Raw genomic sequence first — 24,151 nt, forward strand, 5'->3', positions numbered from 1 at the left:
AAAGATATGGAACGCTCAGTGCGCTGGTGAATAAGAGAACACCAAGTCTATGTAGGTTTTGTACAAACGTAACACATTGCACTTCTGATTTTGAGATAATAAAAATCAGTTACTTTCATATAGTATGTTGGAAAGAACACTAAACCCAAGCAATGGGGCATGTCTAACCTCCCAAGAGATAAGCTGAAAGCCTTCGCCACAATCCTGACAATCTAATAGTCCCCCCAAGGGAAAGTGACCAGCAACTCATTGCATAGCAATTTAGAGAGCTAGAGCAGACAATGACTTCAATAAGGACTCAAGAGATCTAGAACGGCCCACCCGTGTTTCGCACTAAAACAGGCGCCCAAGATAATGCCTTTAGAGTGGGCTTCTTCAGGACCTGACTACTTCGCTAACAATTAAAACAACAACGTTCCTGAGTCAACGTGGTTGAGTTTGGCCAGAGAAAGAGAACTTCCAACAAAATGCCAGATCCATTCATTTAGAGGCTCAAGCTTCCCAGGCTACCTGCAATACTTACTAGAAATCCAATCTGGGTTCGCTCACCTGAACAGCAAATGTTGATAAATCCTTAAAGGATAAATAACAGCTTGGACAAGCTGGGGTTTGTGTGTCCCTATGCTACTTATCACTGAGGCAAGCAGTGGAATGTGTACTGCATTTCCCCATTTCGGTTTCCCCACAGGGGATCCGATGACCGTATGTCAAATGGCTTCCGGGCTGTCTTTCTAATCCTTGCAGGGAAATGAGCAATGTTAATGTTGTTAAATGACACGAGACCAGCATCCCTCAGGCCGTGCTCCCCTACCGATTTGTGATTGCTTCATGGTGCACCAATGTCCACTGATCAGTGGAAAGGAAGGAAGGCAAACATTGGTCGATGCAAGAATCGATCTACATTTGATTTTGTCAAAAGAATCAAAGTCAATTCCAATGGGTTCTTGGAAATCCCGCCACGGGGAATTGGTGAAGCATTTCTAGCTATGCTCCATATTTTGGACTAGGAGAGACTGATTTACGTACAATTTTTTTTTCCTTCAAAATCAAACAAGCAAAAACTATGATCGACTCCTGGTCATTTACTCCTATTTTTGCTGTGTGTGCAACCTTAACCCACGTGTGATCCCATATAAAGTTTCTATGTGTTGCTTTAACAGCTAAAGGAAATCAAGCAATGTCAGGTCCATTCCACTAAGCCTTAGCCTATGTTTAAGAGCCCCCACCCATCGTCCCACATTGAACACTTGTGCATGCTTGTGAGGGCCAATGGAAGGCCCTGTGAGAATGATCATACAGACCTTGACTGCGATGGTGAAGCCACGTACGTACCTGGAAAGTCATCCACACTGAGGTGGTTCCACGCGTAGCTGTGAGGGCCAGAGTCCAGCCCCAGCTCCATGGCGCTGTCAAACTGCATGGAGACAAGAGAAAAGAAAGGTAAGTGACCACCTAGGAATAGTGAGGGGAAGAGACCAACAGAAAGAAAAGGGAGGGGAGGAGGGGGTTACTAAGAGGGAAGCGGGTGAGCAATCTAGGAAAAAGCCAAGGAAGGAGAGAAGTAAAGAAGGAAGTACGGTCAGAAGAAGTTATGGTAGGAGGTAAGGAACGAGGGATAGAAAGGAAGCTTACTATCCCTCACCAGCACACTGCCAAACACTGCTTCCTCCTGCTCCAGCTACCAAGAAGCCTATACTTGAGAACGCGAGGCCAGGGTTGGGCAGGGGCTATCATCCCTCAAAGGATGTTAAGAAAGGGGAGATTGAGAACATTCTGGGCTGAAACGAGAAGCTCTGCCGATTCTCTTCCAATTCTCACCTTGATAGCGCCTCCCAAGTACAATTGTCCCACAGTGGTCGTGCGTGCAGTCTGGCTCCTCACCACGCGCTACGTCCCATGGTACCCTGCTTATGCTGAAACATCACGGCCTCCACACTGGCATCATTGTGTGCCCAAAAACACTCCATACAGAGGTAGATAACCAACCTCTCGCATCACTGCGCCCCTCCCAATGATCATTCTGCCCCTCATGCAGACCCTGGTGACCCTTTCACAGATCACGGTGCCCATCTCCCAGAGTACACTCACTGGACAGACATTTAAGTGAGGCATCCAGTCAAAATATGTACTGCCAGTGCAGTAGGACATGGTCTCCTCTTCCCACATAAATACAAGAGGCGGACCCTAGCAGGCCCTGCACAGGGTGGGGAGAGAGGGAGGGCATGGGTGAGAAATGTTACCAGAGGGTCCACATCGAAGCAGCGGAAGAGGTCGCCGTGCTCCTCTCCAGTCTCCATGTAGTTGTATATGCTGGCATCTGAAAAGAGGCGGGGGAGAAAAGGGGTTACTAACTGGGGAACCTATAATCAATGCAGAGTCCGATCACAGTGCCAACATCCCGCAACATGGTACAGATCGTCAAGGAGAAGATTTGAGATGATGGAACCTCAGCACAATTGCAAATTAAACCCACTGCGCCGATATTGCCACCATGTAATCCAGGCAAGGCTACTGCAGGAGTGCATCACGGGCTGCCAGATTTTCCCAGATGAGACCATTCAATGATGGGTGCAAAGAGTGCATGTCTAGAGGCGCGAGCGTGGGAGCCGTGCTTTGCAGTGCAACAGAAACAACTCCAAGAGAAGTAATGAACAATACTGCAATATAATGCAATGAAACATGGTGTGGTGTGTACAAAAGGAAGGATACTACAGTGTTTCAGCCTATACTGACAAATATGAATCTGAACTCAATAATTATGATTTAATTTTAAAAAAATATTTTGAATTTTATTATACAAATCACACATAAAACACTAAAATTCATGTTGAAGACAATATAAAAACAATATAAAAAGACTGACTCCACAATAATACACAAATGTATACACAAATCGTCAATCGTGGAGAAGATTACAATGTCTCAATGACAAATGGTTTACAGTCACTTCAATGTGTACATTTGTGGACAATTCTATTGCAGAACATAGGCATCAGGTTCCGACCTGCAACCATCCGGGCAGGCAAGCAGCGCTACGAAGCCACATTAGTGGCACATGTGCGCTACACGACTGCCAAATACCTCAACCGAACTTCCCCCATACCAGAAGATTTCCACGCTTTCCTTAGTAAAAACGAAAACAGTGTTGGAAATTGGAATTATCAAAAGGGATGGTCGCGAGCGTGAACACGACCTCGCCTTGAAAGCAGCGTTTGCCACATACAGTCTAACCTGCTTCTTCTCAGGACCTTACATTGCGTCACACCTGCAGGAAGGGCAACAGGACCTGGAAGCTTTAAAGTGGGCCTCATTACGTGTTTGGTGGTAAATTAGCAATACATCCGGCGATTTACCACCAAAATTGGTAACTGTTAGTGCCACTTGGACCTGTGAACTTACTACAGAATCAAGAGCGGTGGTACAGTGGTATTAGTCTACGTTGTTGGAGTCCATAGGACTCCACAGGGAATGTTTTCAGAATTCCTGTAAGCCGAATTCCACTGTGGGAATTCTGAGGATTCTTAGTGGTAAGCTGGATGGTGAAGGTACATCCTCCATCTTAAGGCCCAAAACTCGTACCCCCAACGAGGCCCCACCTACGATCTGAATGAAAGTCTCGAGGATAGCTCAGGGGCGATGCGCTCGTCTGGGAAACAAGACGATCCAGAGCAACACGGGTTCGATTCCCGGGTCCGTGCTTAGAAACCTCTGGCTATTATGCTCGTTATAAACGACCAATTACAAAGTAGGTTGCATTTTTCACCTTGCAATAGAGCACTAAACTCACAACGAGGTATACATGAAGAAAGCAGAATAGTTGAAAACGTTCTTAACCGGTTTCGGCCACTGCTCCCTTTTTTAACAGGCTAGTACAGTTCAATGGCACTTGAGACCCCACCCTTCAAATGTCTCAGTCTTTCCCGAACCGTTTCTCCAAAGAGTGCGCACAAAGGGGGAGCAGGGGGTCATTAGAGTGTAATGGAGGGGATTTGTTTAAATGAACTGAAGTGAACAGAAGGGATTTTCTGGAGGCTCAAGAGAAGGAATACGTGGCAGCTCCCACCTAAAGAGGCAGCCAAGATGCAGGTGTCCTGGTACATGTACCCCCTAACCATCACGACGGTAACTGTTGAAGCGTGGCCAAAGCCACATTTTCAAAAATGAGCACAACTGCAAAATGTGCAGCGGATGCGCTCACCGCCCCCCTCGGCCCTCATTTTCGCTCATGGCTGAAAGATGCTGGTTACCTTACTGTCAAAGGTGACCTTAACATTTTAGGGGGGCTGGACAGTGCCCGGACGCCTTGGACACATTGCACATTACTAATGAATGACGGGGACCCAGCACCCATGCCCTTCAAAGGCAATATTCAGCATGGCATGCATGCATGTATGGGGGATGGCAATGCAAGGGTAGCAGCTGCCACGCCTCAAAAACAAAGCAACCATGACCGTGTCAGAAATGCGCCTGCCACGATTGGCACTCTGGGCCTGTTCCCAACAGGCGCAGGCATGCAGAGACGCACCGCTTTATTTGCGCAAGGGGGGGTAGAGAGGGCATCTGATCAGAAGCCCCCTGAGAATTGGGCTGCTCCTTTTTTGGGGGCAAGTGAGAAGATGCCGGCAGGGTTGTTAAAATCCAGGCCTCGAGGGCCGGATTCTTTGTCGGCTTTTCAGGATACCTGTCATTAATATTCATGACAATGATTCTAAATGTATGCACATTTTTCCTCATGAATATTAAGGAGGGCTATCCCGAAAACCCATCAGGATCCCGGCCCTCGAGGCCTGGAGTTGGACAACCAGCGAGCTCACCACCTCCCTTGCGCCAAAAAATGTTTTGAGAATCTGGCCTAGTGCTCACTGCCCCCTGCCCCTCACCCCCAATATTCTAGGTTGGGAGGAAGGCTTAGGGAAATGTGCCTTTACCACGGGATTGATCTGCGTGGCTTGAACCACGTCTAGTTGTATGAAACCCTGACTCATCACCCCTGACTGTCCCCCAAGGCCTCCTATGCCATCAAAGAGAAGATGGTGGCTTTTCAGCCTTCGCTGCTCGTGTAAATTAGCAGTGCAGGCCCGAGTGAGGCATTGAAAAAAACCCTCAATAAATATAGCGGGGTGGAAAATGGTATATAAACGGTTGGAGGGTCGGGAATAATAAAAAAAAAAAAACAATATGGGAGGTTTGAGGGGGAAGCCCCCCAAAAACAAGACATTTTTCGATGGGATTTCCATCGAAACATTTTCATTAAAAACACATCGAAAAAACAACCATCGAAAGGAACATTTAAACAGCCACCACACGGGAGCTGCTCGCCAAATCCTTTTAGGTAGAAAGAAGGTTGCCGAGAACCAAGATGGGTACATGGTTCAGACACTATATCTCCATTCTAGGGATGTTTCCAGAGAGGCACCTCTGCATCTTGTAGTGGAGACTGATGGATTCCTTAGGTGTACTCTGGCGCACTGCACCTCCAGTTTACCCTCCACTCTATTCCCCTCATCTTCTCATTTTCAGTGCTGTAGATTTTCTTTACAGCCACACCGGGATTTCGATTCCCCTGCGTGAGAAATATGAAAAAAAATCTCCAGTTTACTTAAAAACCTTGTCCGTGTAACTGGATTTGAAGATGGGGTTTGTGCGCTTGAACATTCGCCGATTCTAAACAAACCCATGGCTAATCAGTTTAATCGCACAAAAGCGAAGGTGGGTAACGAGCGAAGACTTTCTTTGCATTCTGGGACTTGTAGTTTTCACTTTTCCCATTATAAAACTCACACTACAAGTCCCAGAATGCAAAGGAAAACCAAGACTGGATGAGCACCTACAGAATGGAATGGATCATGTTGGTAACTATGGAGTTTGTGCTGCATCATTTAGAAAATGCGTGAAAAGAGGAGCGTGCGAACAGCTTGCATTGTGTATTGAGGTGATTCCACTTCCGGGGCACCCAGCTATGTACCAGGATAATATTTCCCTCCCCACCCACCACCCCCGCCCTCTGCGCGTTCAGTGTTTAATGAAGCAATCCTTTTTGAAGCCGGTCGAGAATGATCTCGCTCCAACCACAGGAAACCATTATCGATGCAAAGTATCTGGTATGCAAACCTCTTCCTGTGTCGCTCTTGGGCTGCCGGGAGTTCGGTGATGTGGTGCACACTGGATGACTAGAGTCTGCTCAGCGTGGCAACCGGTCTGAACCCAGCCCTAAAACTTTGAATGCTCTATCGTCGTGCCTTATAGACGCGCCATTAAGTCTTGGCATGAGCGATACTTTCGGGAAGGGTCATTGTCCCAAGTGATAATGTCCCCTCCCGGGGTCCGTAAGGCTACTAGCACATGGGGGTCGTTGCAATACATGTTTTGGAGTTTTGATGGTGAAGGAGCAAGGTAAATAGACTGAGTTTGTAAACTGAATGTGGGTGTATTTTGCAATCCTTAAATAACATGGTGTCTTCATAAAGTACATATTTTATTGGACCTTGGTTTGACCGGAACAGGTTTAAGATGAGCGTGCATTAGGTGACATGTAAGAGTAAAGGGTTTCTCCATAAGAAAGTGAAAACATTTCCCAAAGTTTTAGCTTTCTCTTTGTTGTGTTAAAAAGGCTGTTGCAGCAAAAAAAAAAGGTCTTTCCAGAGAGGGAGTGTCTTGTTGGGGGAAAAAAAAACATCTCGAAAATTGCATTGTTCTATCCTGGTCTGATTCTGAAGACAGAATGTTCTCAAAGCAGTCATTACCAGTAGTTATTGACTGCACTCTAAGAATTCTGATTGACTGAGAGCAGGTCAATAATGATATCCATGTCAAGTTGTCTGGGGCCTTTGGGAATGTTTCCTCCATCAGCCAGTTTGCATGCCTTGCAAGTGTTTTTTGTGCCAGCTCACAGACGGAACGCTTTATGCATTTGGTGATGTTTTTTCTGGAAACCCAGCAGTACAGATGCTTTAACAGAACATTATGACCTTGGCTGTTCCATTGAGGAAAATGGGGGTGTTATGGGTCTTAACCGCTCACATAGGGATCACTCCTGCCTCACAGAGCACGTCTCTGTTCCTCCCTTGTGTAAGGAACTAATGGTGGCAACAGTAAAGACAGACATAAGTGATCACAGTACAAGGGTGTTTACTAAACTGTATGCATGTTGGAAAAATGTTGAATCAAAACCTAAATCTAAGATGGTAGCAAGCGTCGCAACTAACTTAGAGAGACCAGAGGTCATTTTTAACGACCACTTGTGACCAGCCCTCTACCAAAACTTTTGTTTCACAATACACTATGTTCACCGGGTCGCTTGCTTCCCCAAATCCTTTCGTGGTTATTCCTTTTTATATATATGATTAATAGTTGATAAATTCTCATGTACTACACCAATTTATATCAAAAATAGTTATTTTTTTAATAGCATTTCATCAGTTACATTTTTTTACTTTATCACATCTACAAATATAAAAAATATTTTTTGCAAACTTTCTCAAGTAATTTTTAGACAAACAATTTTTCAATAAATCTCAATTAAGCTATGCACATTCAATATCCTGTAGTATTCAATTATTAAACACTTTAGAAAGATGATAATATCATTAGGATCTGTAGTTTAATCACCTCTTTCATAGAGGAGTAAATCCCAGTCCATAAAACTTTTACTTTGTATTCATTCACCTATGCTCACTTTCATACTGCATTCATACCGTACCCGACATGTTTCATTCCTTTCACACTTTCACGCTATTCACAAGGAAATTCTTCAGGGGTAAAAAATTCTACCACATTCCATTGACATGTACAATTATGTTTGTCTTCTTGTTGGTGATTTCTCTGGGATCAACTGTCAATGAGGTCCCTTTCGTCTTTTCTTAAAGTCCAACCATCAGGCGGATAGCTATGGGAGGCAAGTGTGGGATAGTCGAATATTAATGCTCGAACATATCCAGGTTGACATTTTTAATACGTACAACATTCTGCATTTAGTAGCGGCAAAAAGGAGAAGTTGTTACTATTAACTCTTTCTCCACATCTATTCTGACATCATCTGTCTATCTTGCTGAGTGCAGGGTTCACATGAGTAATCACTAATTGATAAATCCTATATCCTCCTTTATAAGGTCAATCAATTGACAATGTCTATACTTATGGCTTGCTCCATGCAAATAATCAATTGTAATTACTTTTTACCCTCAAATTCTGTGTCCACTTTGCCAGAAAAGTCTGATGTCTCGAAGGGAATGTTCAACAGCTTCTACCTCTCAGGGACCAATTAAATCTGCCCCTACTCAGGAAAATTTAATTGTTAACAATCTGATATTGTACCCATTTTTATCTGTGGTTACTGTCACATGGATCAAGTTGTTACCATACTTATCATACTGACCTAGTTATTGTGTACATCCGGTCACTGGTCTTGATAATGATTAGCTGTTCCCGCAGTGCATATTATTGCTTGCTGGACCGGATCAAGTATTTCAACATTGCTCGTGATGGAGGTCATCCACATGTGTTTTTCTAAAATGGAAAAACACAACGGGCACGGTATTTAATTTTTTAATTTTTAAGTATTCGAGTCATTTAGTACAATTTAACTTGCTCTATTCATTGGCCCACTCTTACCGTTGTATTCTCTTTTTTCGTCTTGCTCTTTCCAGAGCTCGAAATTTGGATCCTCTTTAGCACATCCACTGTTTGCCCCGCCGATGGCGTCTCTTTCTCTCTTCGTTTTTCAACTACTTTCCTTTATGTTGTCCATCATCTCTTTTTATTATGTACGACCTGCCATGTGACCTCATTGTCACGTGATTCTAAGGCGCAACGCCGTTAACTCCCTTTTGTATTTATTCCCAAATTGTCATATCCTGCCTTCGGCCCCCAGTAGGCCTACTTGATGACTCTGCCACTTGACCAGACCTGCACGATGCGACCCCGCGGAACACCGCGCGAACAGACACCTGAGTCTGTCGTGATCTCCTCACAGGCTTCTCATGCTTATATGTTAATCCAAATGTTATTTGTCCACATAGTTTATAGATTTTAGTAAATTATTAGTCTAAAACTGAACCATCCATTTCAACGTGGTTTTTGGATACAAATTAGCGTATCCATAATGGAATTATTATACATAACTAGTTTCAGCCATTTTTTACGAAGTCATCAACATGATGTTGTTTAATCAGTTATACCTCGAACTACTTGCCTGATCCTATGTCTTCGTCTGGAAACGAGTGGGTTGTCATTCTGTTTTCTCATTCAAGCCTAATTCTGTACTTTTAGTTAGAAAAATCAGTTCTTTTTCTTTTTGGGCTAACTTCCTTCTGTCAAGATTTATGTCATTCGTTGGCCTCACTAGATAAACAATTGACCATTTCAAATCTTCCGGTTTGTGTATCATCTCTATAAAATGTCCAACTAGAGGGGCAGAATGCACTTTATTTTTTATGCAGCTTTTGTGTTCTGTGATACGGATTTTGATTTTTCTTTCCGTCTTCCCTATATATAGCTTTTTACAGGGGCACCAGATCACATAGACAACGAAACAAGAATTGCAATTTGTCAGAACTTTTTGTTTCCATGGACTTTTAAGACCTAAGTCTATTTCCATGGTTATTTTAGTTTGTTGACAACAAGCACAGGATCCACACGGATAGTGTCCCTCTGGTGCTCGCATCCCCCATGTTTCTGTTAGAGTTGGTTGTGGTTTACTCTGTTTAGTGATGTCATTTCGCATGATCTGATCTTTTATTGTCCTGCTCTTTCGAAATGCCATCAGTGGTCTTTGTAATGGTACTTTCCCTTTTTCCAGGATACCCCAATTACAATGGATAATTTTCTGAATTCTATTCGAGAGATTGCTGTAGGTGTTAACAAACACTAGGTTTTCTTTATTTTTCTCTCTAGAATTTTGTTCGAGGATTGCCTCCCTGTTAATGTTATCTGCTCGCTTCATGGCCATTCTTGTCAGCTTTTTCGGGTAACCTCTTTTATGTAAATTAGTTCTCAGTTCCTGAGCTCCCTCTCTATAGTATGCATTGTTAGTGCTGTTCTTTTTTAGCCGTAGAAACTGACCGAAAGGTAGGTTATCGCGTGTGTGGATTGGGTGAAAACTTGTATAATGTAACAGGGCATTGCGATCAGTAGATTCTTTATAAGGTTTTACATAAAGTTCTCCCTTCTGTGGGTCCACTTTGATAGTGACATCGAGATAATTGATCTCTACCTTACTTGAGTTTACAGTGAACTTTAGGTGTTGGTTTTGTAAGTTAATCCAATCGAAAAACATACTTGCAACATTTTCTTCTCCTCTCCAAATGATCAGTACATCATCTATATACCTTTTCCATAACAATATGTTCTTTTTATATGGATTGGTATCATTGTAGATGCAGTGTATTTCAAAGGCCTCCATATAGAGATTTGCAATGCTCGGTGCCAATGTAGCACCCATGGCTGTGCCCTGTATTTGTTTGTAAAAACAACCATTAAAATGAAAGTAACTTTCCGTCAGTGCCATTTCAGCACACCACATGATGAAGGATACTGGGGTGTTAGTGTTTATTGTTTCTCTCAGTAGTCTTTCTTCCAACACTTCAAGTGATGCTCTCTGTGGTATGTTCGTATAGAGGGCTATCACATCTAGACTCATCAAAATTTCGGTGGTATTATCAAATGGTCTGCCTTCAATGTCTTTTATGATCTGTGTGGTATCTTTCACAAAAGAAGTCATTTCCCTGACCATTGGTTGCATAAAATGGTCAACAAATTTGGATAATGGCTCCAAGATTGAATCGCACCCCGACACTATTGGTCTCCCTGGTGGTCTAATCAGGGATTTATGTATTTTTGGGAGTATGTAGAATTGTGGAATCCTTGGTTTATCCACTGTTAGGAAAGCCGCCTCTTTTTTTGTTATCCATCTTCTTTCTTCTGCTTTTGTCACTTTCTGTTGAATCAATCTTTCAAGTTTTTGTGTTGGATTTCCTTCTAGTTTTAGATAGTTGTTATTATCACCTAGTTGGTTCATACATTCACCTACATAATCTTTCCTATTCAAAACCACCGTGGCCCCACCTTTATCCGCTTTTCGGATAATGATGGAATCATTAAATAGCAATGTCTTCAGGGTGGCTTTCTCTGTCCGGGTACAATTGTAGAACGTTTTCTCTTTTTTAGTTTTTTCTTCCAGCATAGCGACTTCTTGCATCACCCTGCTTTCAAAAACTCTGGCTTCGGCCGTTTGTGTTTGTGTTGGGGGGCAGAAGTCATATTTCCTATGCAGACCACTATCTAGTTCACTATTATCAATTTTATCATCAAAAAATTGCTTTAAATGGATCTTTCTCATAAAGTCCGAGAACTCCTCTCGGAATTTAAATTGGTTATGTATGTTGGTAGTCACAAACCCTAGGCCTTTATTCAAAGCCTGTGTTTCATCTGGGGTTAATTCATAATCGGATAAATTCACCACAATGTCTTCATACTGCGAGTCATTACTCGCTGATCTGGATCCCATTCCTGTTGGTCTTGTTCTAAAAAATGTTGTCCGACCGGGTTTCCTCTATTGCTGATCCTTCTCATACCGCCTCCTGTCCTCAAACCATCAAATTAAAATAAGGCAGTCCTAGGGGCTTTGTGTCAAATAAAAAAAGGGCCTATACTAAGAAACCTATTGCCAAACCTTACAACTAATACAAAAAGGGTGTGGGATGGTTTTCAAGAAAAGAAAGAAGTGTCCACAAATAACATGTCAGGATGCAGCAGCTTGGATCTCCCTTCCCCATGTTTTGAGCATGGGATAAGATATTATCTTGGAGCACAGTACATTCAGCACGAGTCGACAGTTCCACTTGCAGCTAGCTATCAGGACCGTCGATGGCCAAGTCTTGTTTCTCTTGAATACATCAGGCCCCTCGAAGGCAACAACAAAACAAAGTTCCTTCAACAAAATAAAAGTTTGTTTCCTGGTTTTGCTTTGGGTGAGGATTCTTCACCCCTGGGTCCCCCTCTTCCGGGCGCTGACCCCACTTTACTTTTAGCCTCAATTATAAATCTTAATGTCTTCGTGAAACATTTCTAATTGACATCCCTCGGCTGGGTTCACCTTTGTCAACACACTGTCCCTTGGGACTCTAGACTCGCCCCCTTCTCGTCAGCATCCCTCGGTCGGGTTCACTCTTGCCAACTTCAAATTCATAATGGTTTGCAGGATTGACGTCCTTTGCTTTCTCAAGTTCGTAGGCTTTCAACGATACAGGGATTTTGGTTGACCTCCTGTATGTCCACTTTGAGCCAACTTCGCAGCTCTCCTACGGCCTTCTGGATCTGTAGTTTTTACTCAGGTGGGGGATCAACCAGAGTTTCTTGGAGCAGCACCCACGTGGTGCTGGTCCCCCTCTGCAGCTGGTCTCCCCTTTACACTTTCACAGTTCTACAGTTCTTTGAACTTTTTCCGTTTGCCACTTTGCGACTTTCATTCACCACAGCCAAGTTCTCATCGGCTCTCCACTCGATTCACCGGCTGTGATGAACCACTTGGCTTTCTCCTTTGCTGGAGTCAAGGCCGGTACCACGGTTGGAATTGGAATTGAGAGGATTGTCAGACTTCGAGTCGATGGCACCTCTAGTATTCGTCTCTTCCTCCCCCTCCTCCTCACCTGTGTGGTCGCTCCAGTCTGGACTGATGGATCTTCGGGTCCAGTAGTCTTTTCCTCTCTTTGTAGGTCGACCGCGTCTCCCACGAGACGAAGCCACAGCAGAGGCCAGGTAAAGGCACCCTGCTGGGACTCCGGTCCCGGGAGGGACAACTAGGGGAAAAAGCCGCAAGCGGCAGAAAAAACCCCTGCTAAAGGCACCGGAGTCCTGATGGAAGCTGAGCTCCGTGGGAAGTAGCTCGAAACAAAATGCAGGCTACAGGATGCGAAGCCGACCGGGAGAGGTAAGAGGTAAGCAAAACTGGGAAAGGCGCTGAGGGGGCACGGCAGGGGGAAGGGAAGCAGAGTACAAAAGAGCGAAAAACAGACGAGAAGGCAGAGCAGAACTAGAGAGAAGGAGAAAATACACAACAGCGGCAGCGAGGAGAACAGCTGACGGAAAGGGTTGCAACGCGAAGCGCTGAAAGAAGGCGGGGCCTAAATAGGAAGCATGAGCCAAGGGAAAAGACTAGACCGCGCTATGCGCTCTGCTATGATAAACCCGGGTCCTTGGCCAGAGACGCCAGGAAGGAACGCGGCGCATGACCGTATGCCCCCCCCCCCATACTGAGAACCCCCGGGCTTCCCTGGATGCCCTCTATGAAACCTCCGGAGGAGGATGGGGGCGTGGATATGAGAAACAGGCTCCCAGGAATCTTCAGCACTGGAGTAACCCTTCCAATGGACAAGGTATTCTAAGCGACCCCTGCTATACCTGGAATCACGAATACTTGAGACCTCATATTCCTCGTTAATGTTCCCGGGTACAGGAACAGGGGAGGTACGGGCAACCCGGGAATTATCCGCACTCCTCAATAAGGAGGCATGAAAAACAGGGTGAACCCGCTTCAAGGAAGGAGGTAGGTTAAGGCGAAAGGTCACAGGGTTTATTCTGGCTGCGATGGAAAAGGGGCCCACGAACCGTGGAGATAGTTTGGATGGGCGAGACCAGCGTGGGAGGAATTTGGTGGAAAGCCACACCTTGGAGCCCACCTTCCAATCGGGGACATCCCGACGGTGCCTATCAGCTTGTTGTTTGTACCCCCAGAGACTCTCAGATAAGCTCAGTGAAGCTGTTCTCTGGGCTTCCTTCAGCCAAGACAACACATCTTCCACGTGTGGCAGTGAGAAATGGACAGGCGAGCGAGGGATTATAGAACGAGGGTGATAACCATAGGAACAGAAGAAAGGCAACATCTTAATGGCCGAATGTGTGGAATTATTATATGCAAACTCGGCTGTGGGCAGCAAAGCCACCCAATTATCTTGTTCAGCATTAATGTAAGCCCGCAGATATTGTTCCAGAGTAGAATTTAACCTCTCTGTTTTCCCGTTCGTCTGCGGGTGGTAACTTCATGACAAAGCCCTCTCGATGCCTAGATTTTTACATAAAGACTTCCAGAACCGGGACACAAATTGGCTCCAGCGGTCCGACACAATCTTGTCTGGGAGACCATGAAGACGAAAAATGTCCCTGACGAAAACCTGAGCCATGGCTTCTGCAGTGGGCAGGCCCGAGAGTGGTGAAAAATGAGCCATTTTGGTGAAAGAGTCTATAGTAACAAGGATACAGGAACAGCCTTGTGAGAGCGGTAGATTCACAATAAAGTCGGTTGAAATATGGCTCCAGGGATGAGTAGGTACTTCTTGTTGCAAGAGGCCCACCGGTTTTTGAGTACAACATTTACTTTGTTTACAAATGTTGCAGGTCTGAACGAATCGCCTGACATCCTTAATAAAATGGGGCCAGTAGAAAGTCCTTTGGACTAGCTCCAGAGTGCTACTTTGCCCCCTGTGTCCGGCTGTTTCGTGATCATGGCACCACGAAAGGACCTTGTTCTGAAGTTCCTTAGAAGGTATCCACAGCTGGTGTCCCTTAAACATCAAACCATCCCTCTTGATTAGGCCAATCGGTTTTTGGTGACCAACTGTTTCTTCTTTGACTTGCTGCAAGAATGAAGAAAGGGTACTCACGATCTTGTTTCTAGGAAACATCCTCTCCGGAGAGCAGGTGGGATGCTTGGAGCCGTACGTCTTCCTGGAGAGGGCATCAGCCAATGTGTTTTGACTTCCAGGTATGTAAGTAATTAGAAAATCATATTGAGAAAAGAAATGTGCCCAACGGGCCTTTCTGGAGTTAATACAATCCATAGATTGTAGCACCTGTAGGTTTTTGTGATCGGTCCTCATGATAAAAGTATAGGTGTTACCTTGGAGCAGATGTCTCCATTCCTCACATGCCTTTTTCATAGCTAATAGTTCTTTCTCTATAACAGAATAGTTGCGCTGACTCTCGGTAAGTGTCTTTGACAGATAGGCCACCGGTTTTTCTACGCCTTTTTGATCTTGAAGAAGAACTGCCCCTATGGCGGCGGACGAAGCATCGGTCTCTAGAATAAATTGCTTAGTCTGATCAGGCTGCCGTAGAATGGGTGCTTGGCAGAACTGCTCCTTGAGACGACGAAAACTATCCTCTGCCTTTGAATTCCAAGTGAACGGTCCGGAGGATTTCTTCAACAGGTTGGTAATGGGTAAAACAATGTTTGAGAAACCTGCTATGAACCGCTGGTAAAAGTTGGCTAGACCCAAGAATCACTGTACCTCCTTTACTGAGGTAGGGACCGGCCAGCGAAGGATGGCATCTACCTTGCTCTTATCCATCTGTATCCCATGAGGTGACAGAATAAATCCCAGATAGGGCACAGAAGAGACCCCAAAAAGGCATTTCTCTCTCTTAGCCAAAAGATGGTTACATTTGAGTCGAGTCAGCACTTCAGTAAGATGTTTGGTATGGTCGAGCATGTTATTGGAGAAGACCAAGATATCGTCGAGATAAACAACCACTGAAATAAACAAGAGGTCGGAGAACATGCGGTCCATAAATCTTTGGAAGACAGCCAGTGCATTTACAAGCCCAAATGGCATTACATGGTATTCGAAGAGGCCAAAAGGTGTCCTGAATGCAGTCTTCCATTCGTCCCCCTTCTTAATGCGGAGAAGGTGGTAGGCGTTGCAAACTGTCAGACTTCGAGTCGATGGCACCTCTAGTATTCGTCTCTTCCTCCCCCTCCTCCTCACCTGTGTGGTCGCTGCAGTCTGGACTGATGGATCTTCGGGTCTAGTAGTCTTTTCCTCTCTTTGTAGGTCGACCGCGTCTCCCACGAGACGAAGCCACAGCGGAGGCCATGTAAAGGCACCCCGCTGGGACTCCGGTCCCGGGAGGGACAACTAGGGGAAAAAGCCGCAAGCGGCAGAAAAAAACCCCTGCTGAAGGCACCGGAGTCCTGATGGAAGCTGAGCTCCGTGGGAAGTAGCTCGAGAGAAAATGCAGGCTACAGGATGCAAAGCCGACTGGGAGAGGTGAGAGGTAAGCAAAACTGGGCAAGGCGCCGAGGGGGCACGGCAGGGGGAAGGGAAGCAGAGTACAAAAGAGCGAAAAACAGAGACGAGAAGGCAGAGCAGAACTAGAGAGAAGGAGAGCGTACACAACAGCGGCAGCGAGGAGAACAGCTGACGGAAAGGGTTGCAACGCGAAGCGCTGAAAGAAGGCGGGGCCTAAATAGGAAGCATGAGCCAAGGGAAAAGACTAGACCGCGCTATGATAAACCCGGGTCCTTGGCCAGAGACGCCAGGAAGGAACGCTGCGCGTGACCAGGATTCCCTGGTCGCCTCAGATCTCGGCACAAGACACAGTCACATAAGGCCATCAAATGACAGGGTCCCTGTAAGGGCAACAGCTGTAACAGCAGGTAATATGAAACAGTAGGAAAGTAGAAAAATAATGCTTTCCCCTTTCCCTGTTCCAAAAAAGAAGTCTTTATGCATTCCTGAAGCAGAGGAATTTGTGAACACTGTTGCTTTAAGAGATCTGAACCCCGCGAGTGAAGACATGTATGCAGCAAAGGAAGCAAACCACTTTAGTGCTGTCGGCAAACATTTGCTAAGACCTCAGAGGCACATTACATGTTCCCGTGGCCCTCAGAGTGAGCACACCCAGTGCTCGTACAACAAACCCACGCAGACTAAAGAATCACATCAGGTTTTCCTGCGGCACCCGCGCAGTCCACCTTGAATACCGAATCTGTCTGTTTTCTTGCAGCGTTCAGCCCAAAATCACAAACAGGAACCTGGGCTTGCACAGATGAGGGAAGTAGAATCCAAAATGGCAGATCAGCCTTTAAAGGATTGATACAGCCCCAAAGTCAAACAGCAGAGAGGTAAAGCCATCAGGCACGGCGCTCATTTACATTCACAGGTGCAGACCCTCACAGGAAGCCAAACCCTAATGGAGGGGTCATAGGGCTATAAAAGGTCAGAGTCTCTGGCGTGTGGGAGTAGGGGCTGGAAGTCGTTTGTGATTCCTTCCTTGCTTTCCAACTTGCTCCAGGCCGACAATGGGGTGAAGAAGGCTGCCCCCTTCTTTGTGTCAGGAAATTGGTGCAGGCTGATATTCTGCAGCCTGGCGATGAAAGGAGGAGCTTTGCTGCAGGCGCACATTTTGGCGGGAAATGTTTTTTGTTGGCAATTCCCGCATGTCGGACCGAGGTTGCCGCCACACAGTTTGAAGGCGTTTGGCTCTGGAGACGAGCGTTTAAGTGTGCCCCAACTGCTGTGTGAATCTAACACAGCCAAGGTGAATGGAGGACAAGTTGTAGGAACCCATTGCTTGCCACCAGAGCAGCCATCTGTGGGAATCATAGAAACCCATCGCTCTATTGAGTTTTCATTACGTGCCCACTCATTAGGGCGGGGGATTTCACAGCGGAATCTCTCATTAGTGGATGTTGCACTTTGCTTTTTTGCCTCCTTCTCTGAAAGGGCCGTGGAGCTGCGTTTGGCTCATGATCTCCTTTAATCACTCCAAATGTATGCAATATTACAAGGAGGGTGTTCATTTTAACCAGGCCGGGAGGGAATATCAGGCAGCGAAAATTGGAGTAAATGTTTCGAAATGTTTAAATATTTGCATTCCTTATAAAAGCCTAAAACGTACTCGTATGCGAATCAAAAATTGGACCTTTGTTTCCCCCAGCCTTCTGGAGTTCCTGTGTGACCACACTCCTCCTATAGAGGACACCTACTACAGGGTTTCCAGAGTGGATGAATGCAGGTTTTACAGAGTGCCCCAGTCTTTTGCCCCCGGAACCCTCTGCGGGCCTGAGATGTCGCCCCTTAACCACGCATGCAGACCAGTATCTGCATGTTGCTTTGAGCCTGCATCACCACAGTTCCCTCTGTCCACCGCTAGACCCAGGACTTCCAAGGGCACGTGCGTCTGCATAGAAGCTGTGGTGGCACGCTTTCGAAAACACTGCTGCTCGGCCTGGGCGTGGTGGGGGATGGGCACAGGCAGCCACGCTGCTCCTCTTTACCCCGCTTCGCAGGGAGCGCCGGCTGCTGTACCCCTCCAATCACCGCCGGTGGGCACCGGATCCTCCAGACTACACCGGCACAGTTCCCCTGAGCACTGCAGCCAGACCGCTTTCCTTCGGCAGCAGGCGCCGCGTCCCGCCTCCTCCGCGGGCAATGAGCAGCCCACAGGCTGCAACACTTTACAGTTGGGACACGGGGCCCGGACTCCCTTGTCGCCAATCTAGTGTCCTGCTCGGCTGGGCACCCGAGCAGGACACTGAGCAGCTGTAGAGCACCCGGCTGGACCAGGTGTACTGCGATCATGCAGTATCAAACACTGCAGGGGGCAACCTGCTGGGGTCAGGATCTCCCAACGTTGTTACGGACAATGGGGGCACCCAGTGCACGTGCTCATCAGCAATGTGGTCACATAGGCCGAGGATTCACACACAGCTAACACACCAAATAAGAGGACATTGACACAGGGTTGCCACTTTCCGGGTCTTCTGCTGGAGCTCCTCTGCCCTCGAGCTCCTCTGCCCTGCAGCTCCCCCTGCTGTTATAGTGCTGGGACCCACGCATAGCTCTGCTGGAGCTCCTCTGCCCTGGCCTGCAGCTCCCACTGACGTTATAGTGCCGAGGCCCATGCATAGCTCTGCTGGAGCTTCTCTGCCCTGCAGCTCCCCCTGCTGTTATAGTGCTAGGATCCATGCCTAGCTCTGCTGGAGCTCCTCTGCCCTGGCCTGCAGCTCCCCCTGTTATAGTGCTGGGACCCATACCTAGCTCTGCTGGAGCTCCTCTGACCTGCAGCTCCCCCTGCTGTTATAGTGCTGGACCGAGGCATAGCTCTGCTGGAGCTCCTCTGCCCTGGCCTGCATCTCCCCCTGACGTTATAGTGCTGGGACCCACACATAGCTCTGCTGGAGCGCCTCTGCCCTGGCCTGCAGTTCCCCCTGACGTTATAGTGCTGGGACCCAAGCATAGCTCTGCTGGAGCTCCTCTGCCCTGCAGCTCCCCTTGTTATAGTGCTGGAACCCATGGATAGCTCTGCTGGAGCTCCTCTGCCCTGCAGCTCCCCCTGCTGTTATAGTGCTAGGATCCATGCCTAGCTCTGCTGGAGCTCCTCTGCCCTGGCCTGCAGCTCCCCCTGCTGTTATAGTGCTGGACCCAGGCATAGCTCTGCTGGAGCTTCTCTCGCCTGCAGCTCCCCTTGTTGTTATAGCGCTGGGACCCACGCATAGCTCTGCAAGAGCTTCTCTGCCCTAGCCTGCAGCTCCCCCCCGTTATAGTGCCGAGGCCCATGCATAGCTCTGCTGGAGCTTCTCTGCCCTGCAGCTCCCACTGCTGTTATAGTGCTGGACCCAGGCCTAGCTCTGCTGGAGCTCCTCTGCCCTGCAGCTCCCCTTGTTATAGTGCAGGGACCCACGCACAGCTCTGCTGGAGCTCCTCTGCCCTGCAGCTCCCCCTGCTGTTATAGTGCTGGACCCAGGCATAGCTCTGCTGGAGCTTCTCTCGCCTGCAGCTCCCCTTGTTGTAATAGTGCTGGGACCCCACCATAGCTCTGCTGGAGCTCCTCTGCCCTGGCCTGCAGCTCCCCCTGACGTTATAGTGCTGGGACCCACACATAGCTCTGCTGGAGCTCCTCTGCCCTGGCCTGCAGCTCCCCCTGACGTTATAGTGCTGGGACCCAAGCATAGCTCTGCTGGAGCTTCTCTCGCCTGCAGCTTCCCCTGTTATAGTGCCGAGACCCACGCATAGCTCTGCTGGAGCTTCTCTGCCCTGCAGCTCCCACTGCTGTTATAGTGGTGGACCCAGGAATAGCTCTGCTGGAGCTTCTCTCGCCTGCAGATCCCACTGCTGTTATAGTGCTGGACCCAGACATACCTCTGCTGGAGCTTCTCTCGCCTGCAGATCCCACTGCTGTTATAGTGCTGGACCCAGGCCTAGCTCTCCTGGAGCTCCTCTGCCCTGCAGCTCCCCCTGCTGTTATAGTGCTGGACCCAGGCCTAGCTCTGCTGGAACTCTTCTGCCCTGCAGCTCCCACTGCTGTTATAGTGGTGGACCCAGGAATAGCTATGCTGGAGCTTCTCTCGCCTGCAGATCCCACTGCTGTTATAGTGGTGGAACCAGGCCTAGCTCTGCTGGAGCTCCTCTGACCTGCAGCTCCCCCTGCTGTTATAGTGCTGGACCCAGGCCTAGCTCTGCTGGAGCTCCTCTGCCCTGCAGCTCCCCCTGCTGTTATAGTGCTGGACCCAGGCCTAGCTCTCCTGGAGCTCCCCTGTCCTGGCCTGCAGCTCCCCCTGTTCTCTCCTGGAGCTCCTCTGTCCTGGCCTGCAGCTCCCCCTGTTATAGTGCCGAGACCCACGCATAGCTCTGCTGGAGCTTCTCTGCCCTGCAGCTCCCACTGCTGTTATAGTGCTGGACCCAGACATACCTCTGCTGGAGCTTCTCTGCCCTGCAGCTCCCCCTGCTGTTATAGTGCTGGACTCAGGCCTAGCTCTGCTGGAGCTCCTCTGCCCTGCAGCTCCCCCTGCTGTTATAGTGCTGGACCCAGGCCTAGCTCTGCTGGAGCTCCTCTGCCCTGCAGCTCCCACTGTTGTTATAGTGCTGGGCCCAGGCATATATCTGCTGGAGCTTCTCTGCCCTGCAGCTTCCCCTGCTGTTATAGTGCTGGGACCCAGGCCTAGCTCTGCTGGAGCTTCTCTGCCCTGCAGCTCCCTCTGCTGTTATAGTGGTGGAACCAGGCCTATCTCTGCTGGAGCTCCTCTGCCCTGCAGCTCCCACTGCTGTTATAGTGCTGGGACCCATGCCTAGCTCTGCTGGAGCTTCTCTGCCCTGTAGCTCCCTCTGCTGTTATAGTGCTGGACCCAGGCCTAGCTCTGCTGGAGCTCTTCTGCCCTGCAGCTCCCCCTGCTGTTATAGTGCTGGACCCAGGCCTAGCTCTGCTGGAGCTCCTCTGCCCTGCAGCTCCCCCTGCTGTTATAGTGCTGGGCCCAGGCATATCTCTGCTGGAGCTTCTCTGCCCTGCAGCTTCCCCTGCTGTTATAGTGCTGGGACCCATGCCTAGCTCTGCTGGAGCGTCTCTGCCCTGCAGCTCCCCCTGCTGTTATAGTGCTGGGACCCAGGCCTAGCTCTGCTGGAGCTCCTCTGCCCTGCAGCTCCCCCTGCTGTTATAGTGCTGGACCCAGGCATATCTCTGCTGGAGCTTCTCTGCCCTGCAGCTTCCCCTGCTGTTATAGTGCTGGGACCCAGGCCTAGCTCTGCTGGAGCTCCTCTGCCCTGCAGCTCCCCCTGCTGTTATAGTGCTGGACCCAGGCCTAGCTCTGCTGGAGCTTCTCTGCCCTGCATCTCCCCCTGCTGTTATAGTGCTGGGACCCAGGCCTAGCTCTGCTGGAGCGTCTCTGCCCTGCAGCCCCCCCTGCTGTTATAGTGCTGGACCCAGGCCTAGCTCTGCTGGAGCTTCTCTGCCCTGCAGCTCCCCCTGCTGTTATAGTGCTGGGCCCAGGCATATCTCTGCTGGAGCTCCTTTGCCCTGCAGCTCCCACTGCTGTTATAGTGCTGGACCCAGGCCTAGCTCTGCTGGAGCTCCTCTGCCCTGCAGCTTCCCCTGCTGTTATAGTGCTGGACCCAGGCCTAGCTCTGCTGGAGCTCCTCTGCCCTGCAGCTTCCCCTGCTGTTATAGTGCTGGACCCAGGCCTAGCTCTGCTGGAGCTCCTCTGCCCTGCAGCTTCCCCTGCTGTTATAGTGCTGGACCCAGGCCTAGCTCTGCTGGAGCTCCTCTGCCCTGAAGCTCCCCCTGCTGTTATAGTGCTGGACCCAGGCCTAGCTCTGCTGGAGCTTCTCTGCCCTGCAGCTCCCCCTGCTGTTATAGTGCTGGACCCAGGCATAGCTCTGCTGGAGCTCCTCTGCCCTGCAGCTCCCCCGGTTACTGCTAGTACACTGCTGACTCCATTAACAGGTGTGCTCGTTCACCCGAGACACATCCTGCTGCCAGCCTCTCACATCCTATGCAGCTGGGCAGCCGGCAATATGCCAGGGATGTGAGCTCGCGGGGGAGGTTTGTTGAATTTTTACAGGATAGCCACCGCCCATCGCTAAAAAAAAAAAAAAAAAAAAAAAAACTGCAGCGCCTGCACCACTCAAACACCACACTCTTCAAAGATTATTTTGTATTCATTTTGTTTGTGATCGCAAAGCATTGCAAGCAGATTGGCCTCTGTTAACACTGGCAAAGTAACTAATAAACCCCCCCGCTGGACATGGAATGGAATGGAATGTGCCCTGCAGTCACGGGACGCCCTGAACAGCGAGCTTATGCAGTGGCCTAGGGCGGCACCTCGCCCACACCGCGAGAGATCGCCGGTGTGAGCACCACGCCATGGGGGTGTCCCCTGAAATCCACCCCTATTCAGCACCTGGACCGCAATACGCCACACACACAAACACAAGGACGTTGCCTCCCACGTGTTTTGCTGTTTAATTGTGAATTCTGGAAAGCTTTCACTGCTGTGTGATGCTTTTTTGTTATAATGTGCATCTGAGATGAGGTGGTGACATCACTGCAACATGGAATGTGGTGATGTCAGCATGAGTGGAGTGTTGGGGTGGTGTTCTCTGAAGCTGGGTTCTATGCTTGACAGTTAGAGATATGCTGGCTAGAGGGGACATGCCAATGTTGTTCCTGGAAACTCTCTTACAATAAACCTACATTAGATCTTACCTGCTGGTCCGGGTGTTCTTCAGGTACCAAGATATTACACTGGCGATGAGGATGGGATCCTGTCGAGGAGGGGACAGTCCAGAGCCAGGAAACATTGCCATTCATTGAATCCATGTCCGTGAAGAAGCTGTCAGCATGTTTATGGCCCAGAGTTGTTTCGACTGGGCCGAGTACCCTTTTCAGCAAGCCGGGCGGTGCTGATTGGAGGAGCCCAGGCGGCACACAGGTTGGTGTGCAGTGCTGTTGGGCACAGCTGCTCTAGGGGGCCGCCAGTCCCAGTTGCTGGGTGGTGCTGCAGACGGTTTTTCGGCACACGTATCAGTGTGCAGTGCTGTGTTGAGTACACCAGTTTCAATTGACCCGTTACGCTAGACCCCAGTCACCGGATAGTGCTGAGGGTGGCCGCCAGTCCCTGTTACCAGGTGGTGCTTAGGGGTACCTGCCGGCACACAGGTCAGTGTGCGGTGCCCTGAGAAGTCCCTGTATGTTCTCCAGCGGACAGTGTCCGGCATCACAGGGATCAGGAGCTGGTGTGAGCTTTGCAGCAAACGCGTCGCTGTGCGTGGTTCCCAAGGAGCACCTTCTGCATCTTCGCAGCTGACTGTATGGGCAGTGCTGTGAGCGGTCCCCATTTCGCCTGCAGGTCCGGTTTGGAATGTTCCGCCTGTTGGGCGGAGATGCGTGTGAGGGAAGCATCAGGATAGCATTTGGAGCCGGGGAGAGTGGGACCGCCATGCAGGTGTTTGACGGAACGGAAGTAACGCTTTCCCTTGGCGTTCCGTGCTGTATGCTGTCGAGGAGTGTGTCCAGGAAGAGGTTCCCTGGTGCCGTGGACCCTGGAGGGTCTGCCTCCATTGCAAGGCTGGGGAGATGTTGCTCCGATGGTAACTCGGAGCGAATGATGACGCTGCGCTCTAAGGGTCATGCGTTCCAGCGCGAGGAGCTGGAACGCGGAAGTATGGAAGACCGGTGGAGTTTCCAGCTCGCGTCAGAGGTCACGTTTTCCCCGTCGTATCGTGCGTTCCAGCATGAGCTGCTGGAACGCAAGGAAGGACTGTGCTGCATTACGAGTACGCGGCGTGGCAATAACAATTCAGCTTGTACTTCGGTTGCCGTTAGGAGTCCACATGATTGGGACGATGGCTACAATGAGGATTTGTCTAGTGTGGATACCCGTGTGAACTGCGATGGGTGTTTTAATCTTGTGTCAGTGACATGCGGTAAAGAGTATTTGTTGCTCTGCAAGTGCATCAGCTCAGGTACAATGGAGGAGTTGCCTGCGCCCTGTGATTGGAGTTGTGGAGCTGCGCGGGCGTGGGAGCAGTTGCGTTTCGTATCACTGCGGTCCATTGCGAGGAGGAGGACGTTCATGAAGATCATTTTTCACTAGTGAGAGATA

At 48.8% G+C, this 24,151-nt stretch overlaps 1 protein-coding gene across 1 annotated transcript in view; it reads right to left on the reverse strand.

The window, feature by feature from the left end:
- Positions 1 to 24,151, reverse strand: part of ATF6B (activating transcription factor 6 beta) — a 240,442-nt gene that overhangs the window by 154,217 nt on the left and 62,074 nt on the right. The window contains exons 2-3 of the mRNA XM_069634975.1: positions 2,241 to 2,317; positions 1,333 to 1,414 (exon numbers count right to left, since the gene is read on the reverse strand). Coding sequence (XP_069491076.1) covers positions 1,333 to 1,414; positions 2,241 to 2,317 — 159 coding nt within the window. The remainder of the gene's footprint in view (positions 1 to 1,332; positions 1,415 to 2,240; positions 2,318 to 24,151) is intronic.

Source organism: Ambystoma mexicanum, chromosome 13, assembly GCF_040938575.1.
Source record: "Ambystoma mexicanum isolate Mex_15411 chromosome 13, UKY_AmexF1_1, whole genome shotgun sequence".
In the NCBI taxonomy this organism is placed as follows: Eukaryota; Metazoa; Chordata; class Amphibia; order Caudata; family Ambystomatidae; genus Ambystoma; species Ambystoma mexicanum.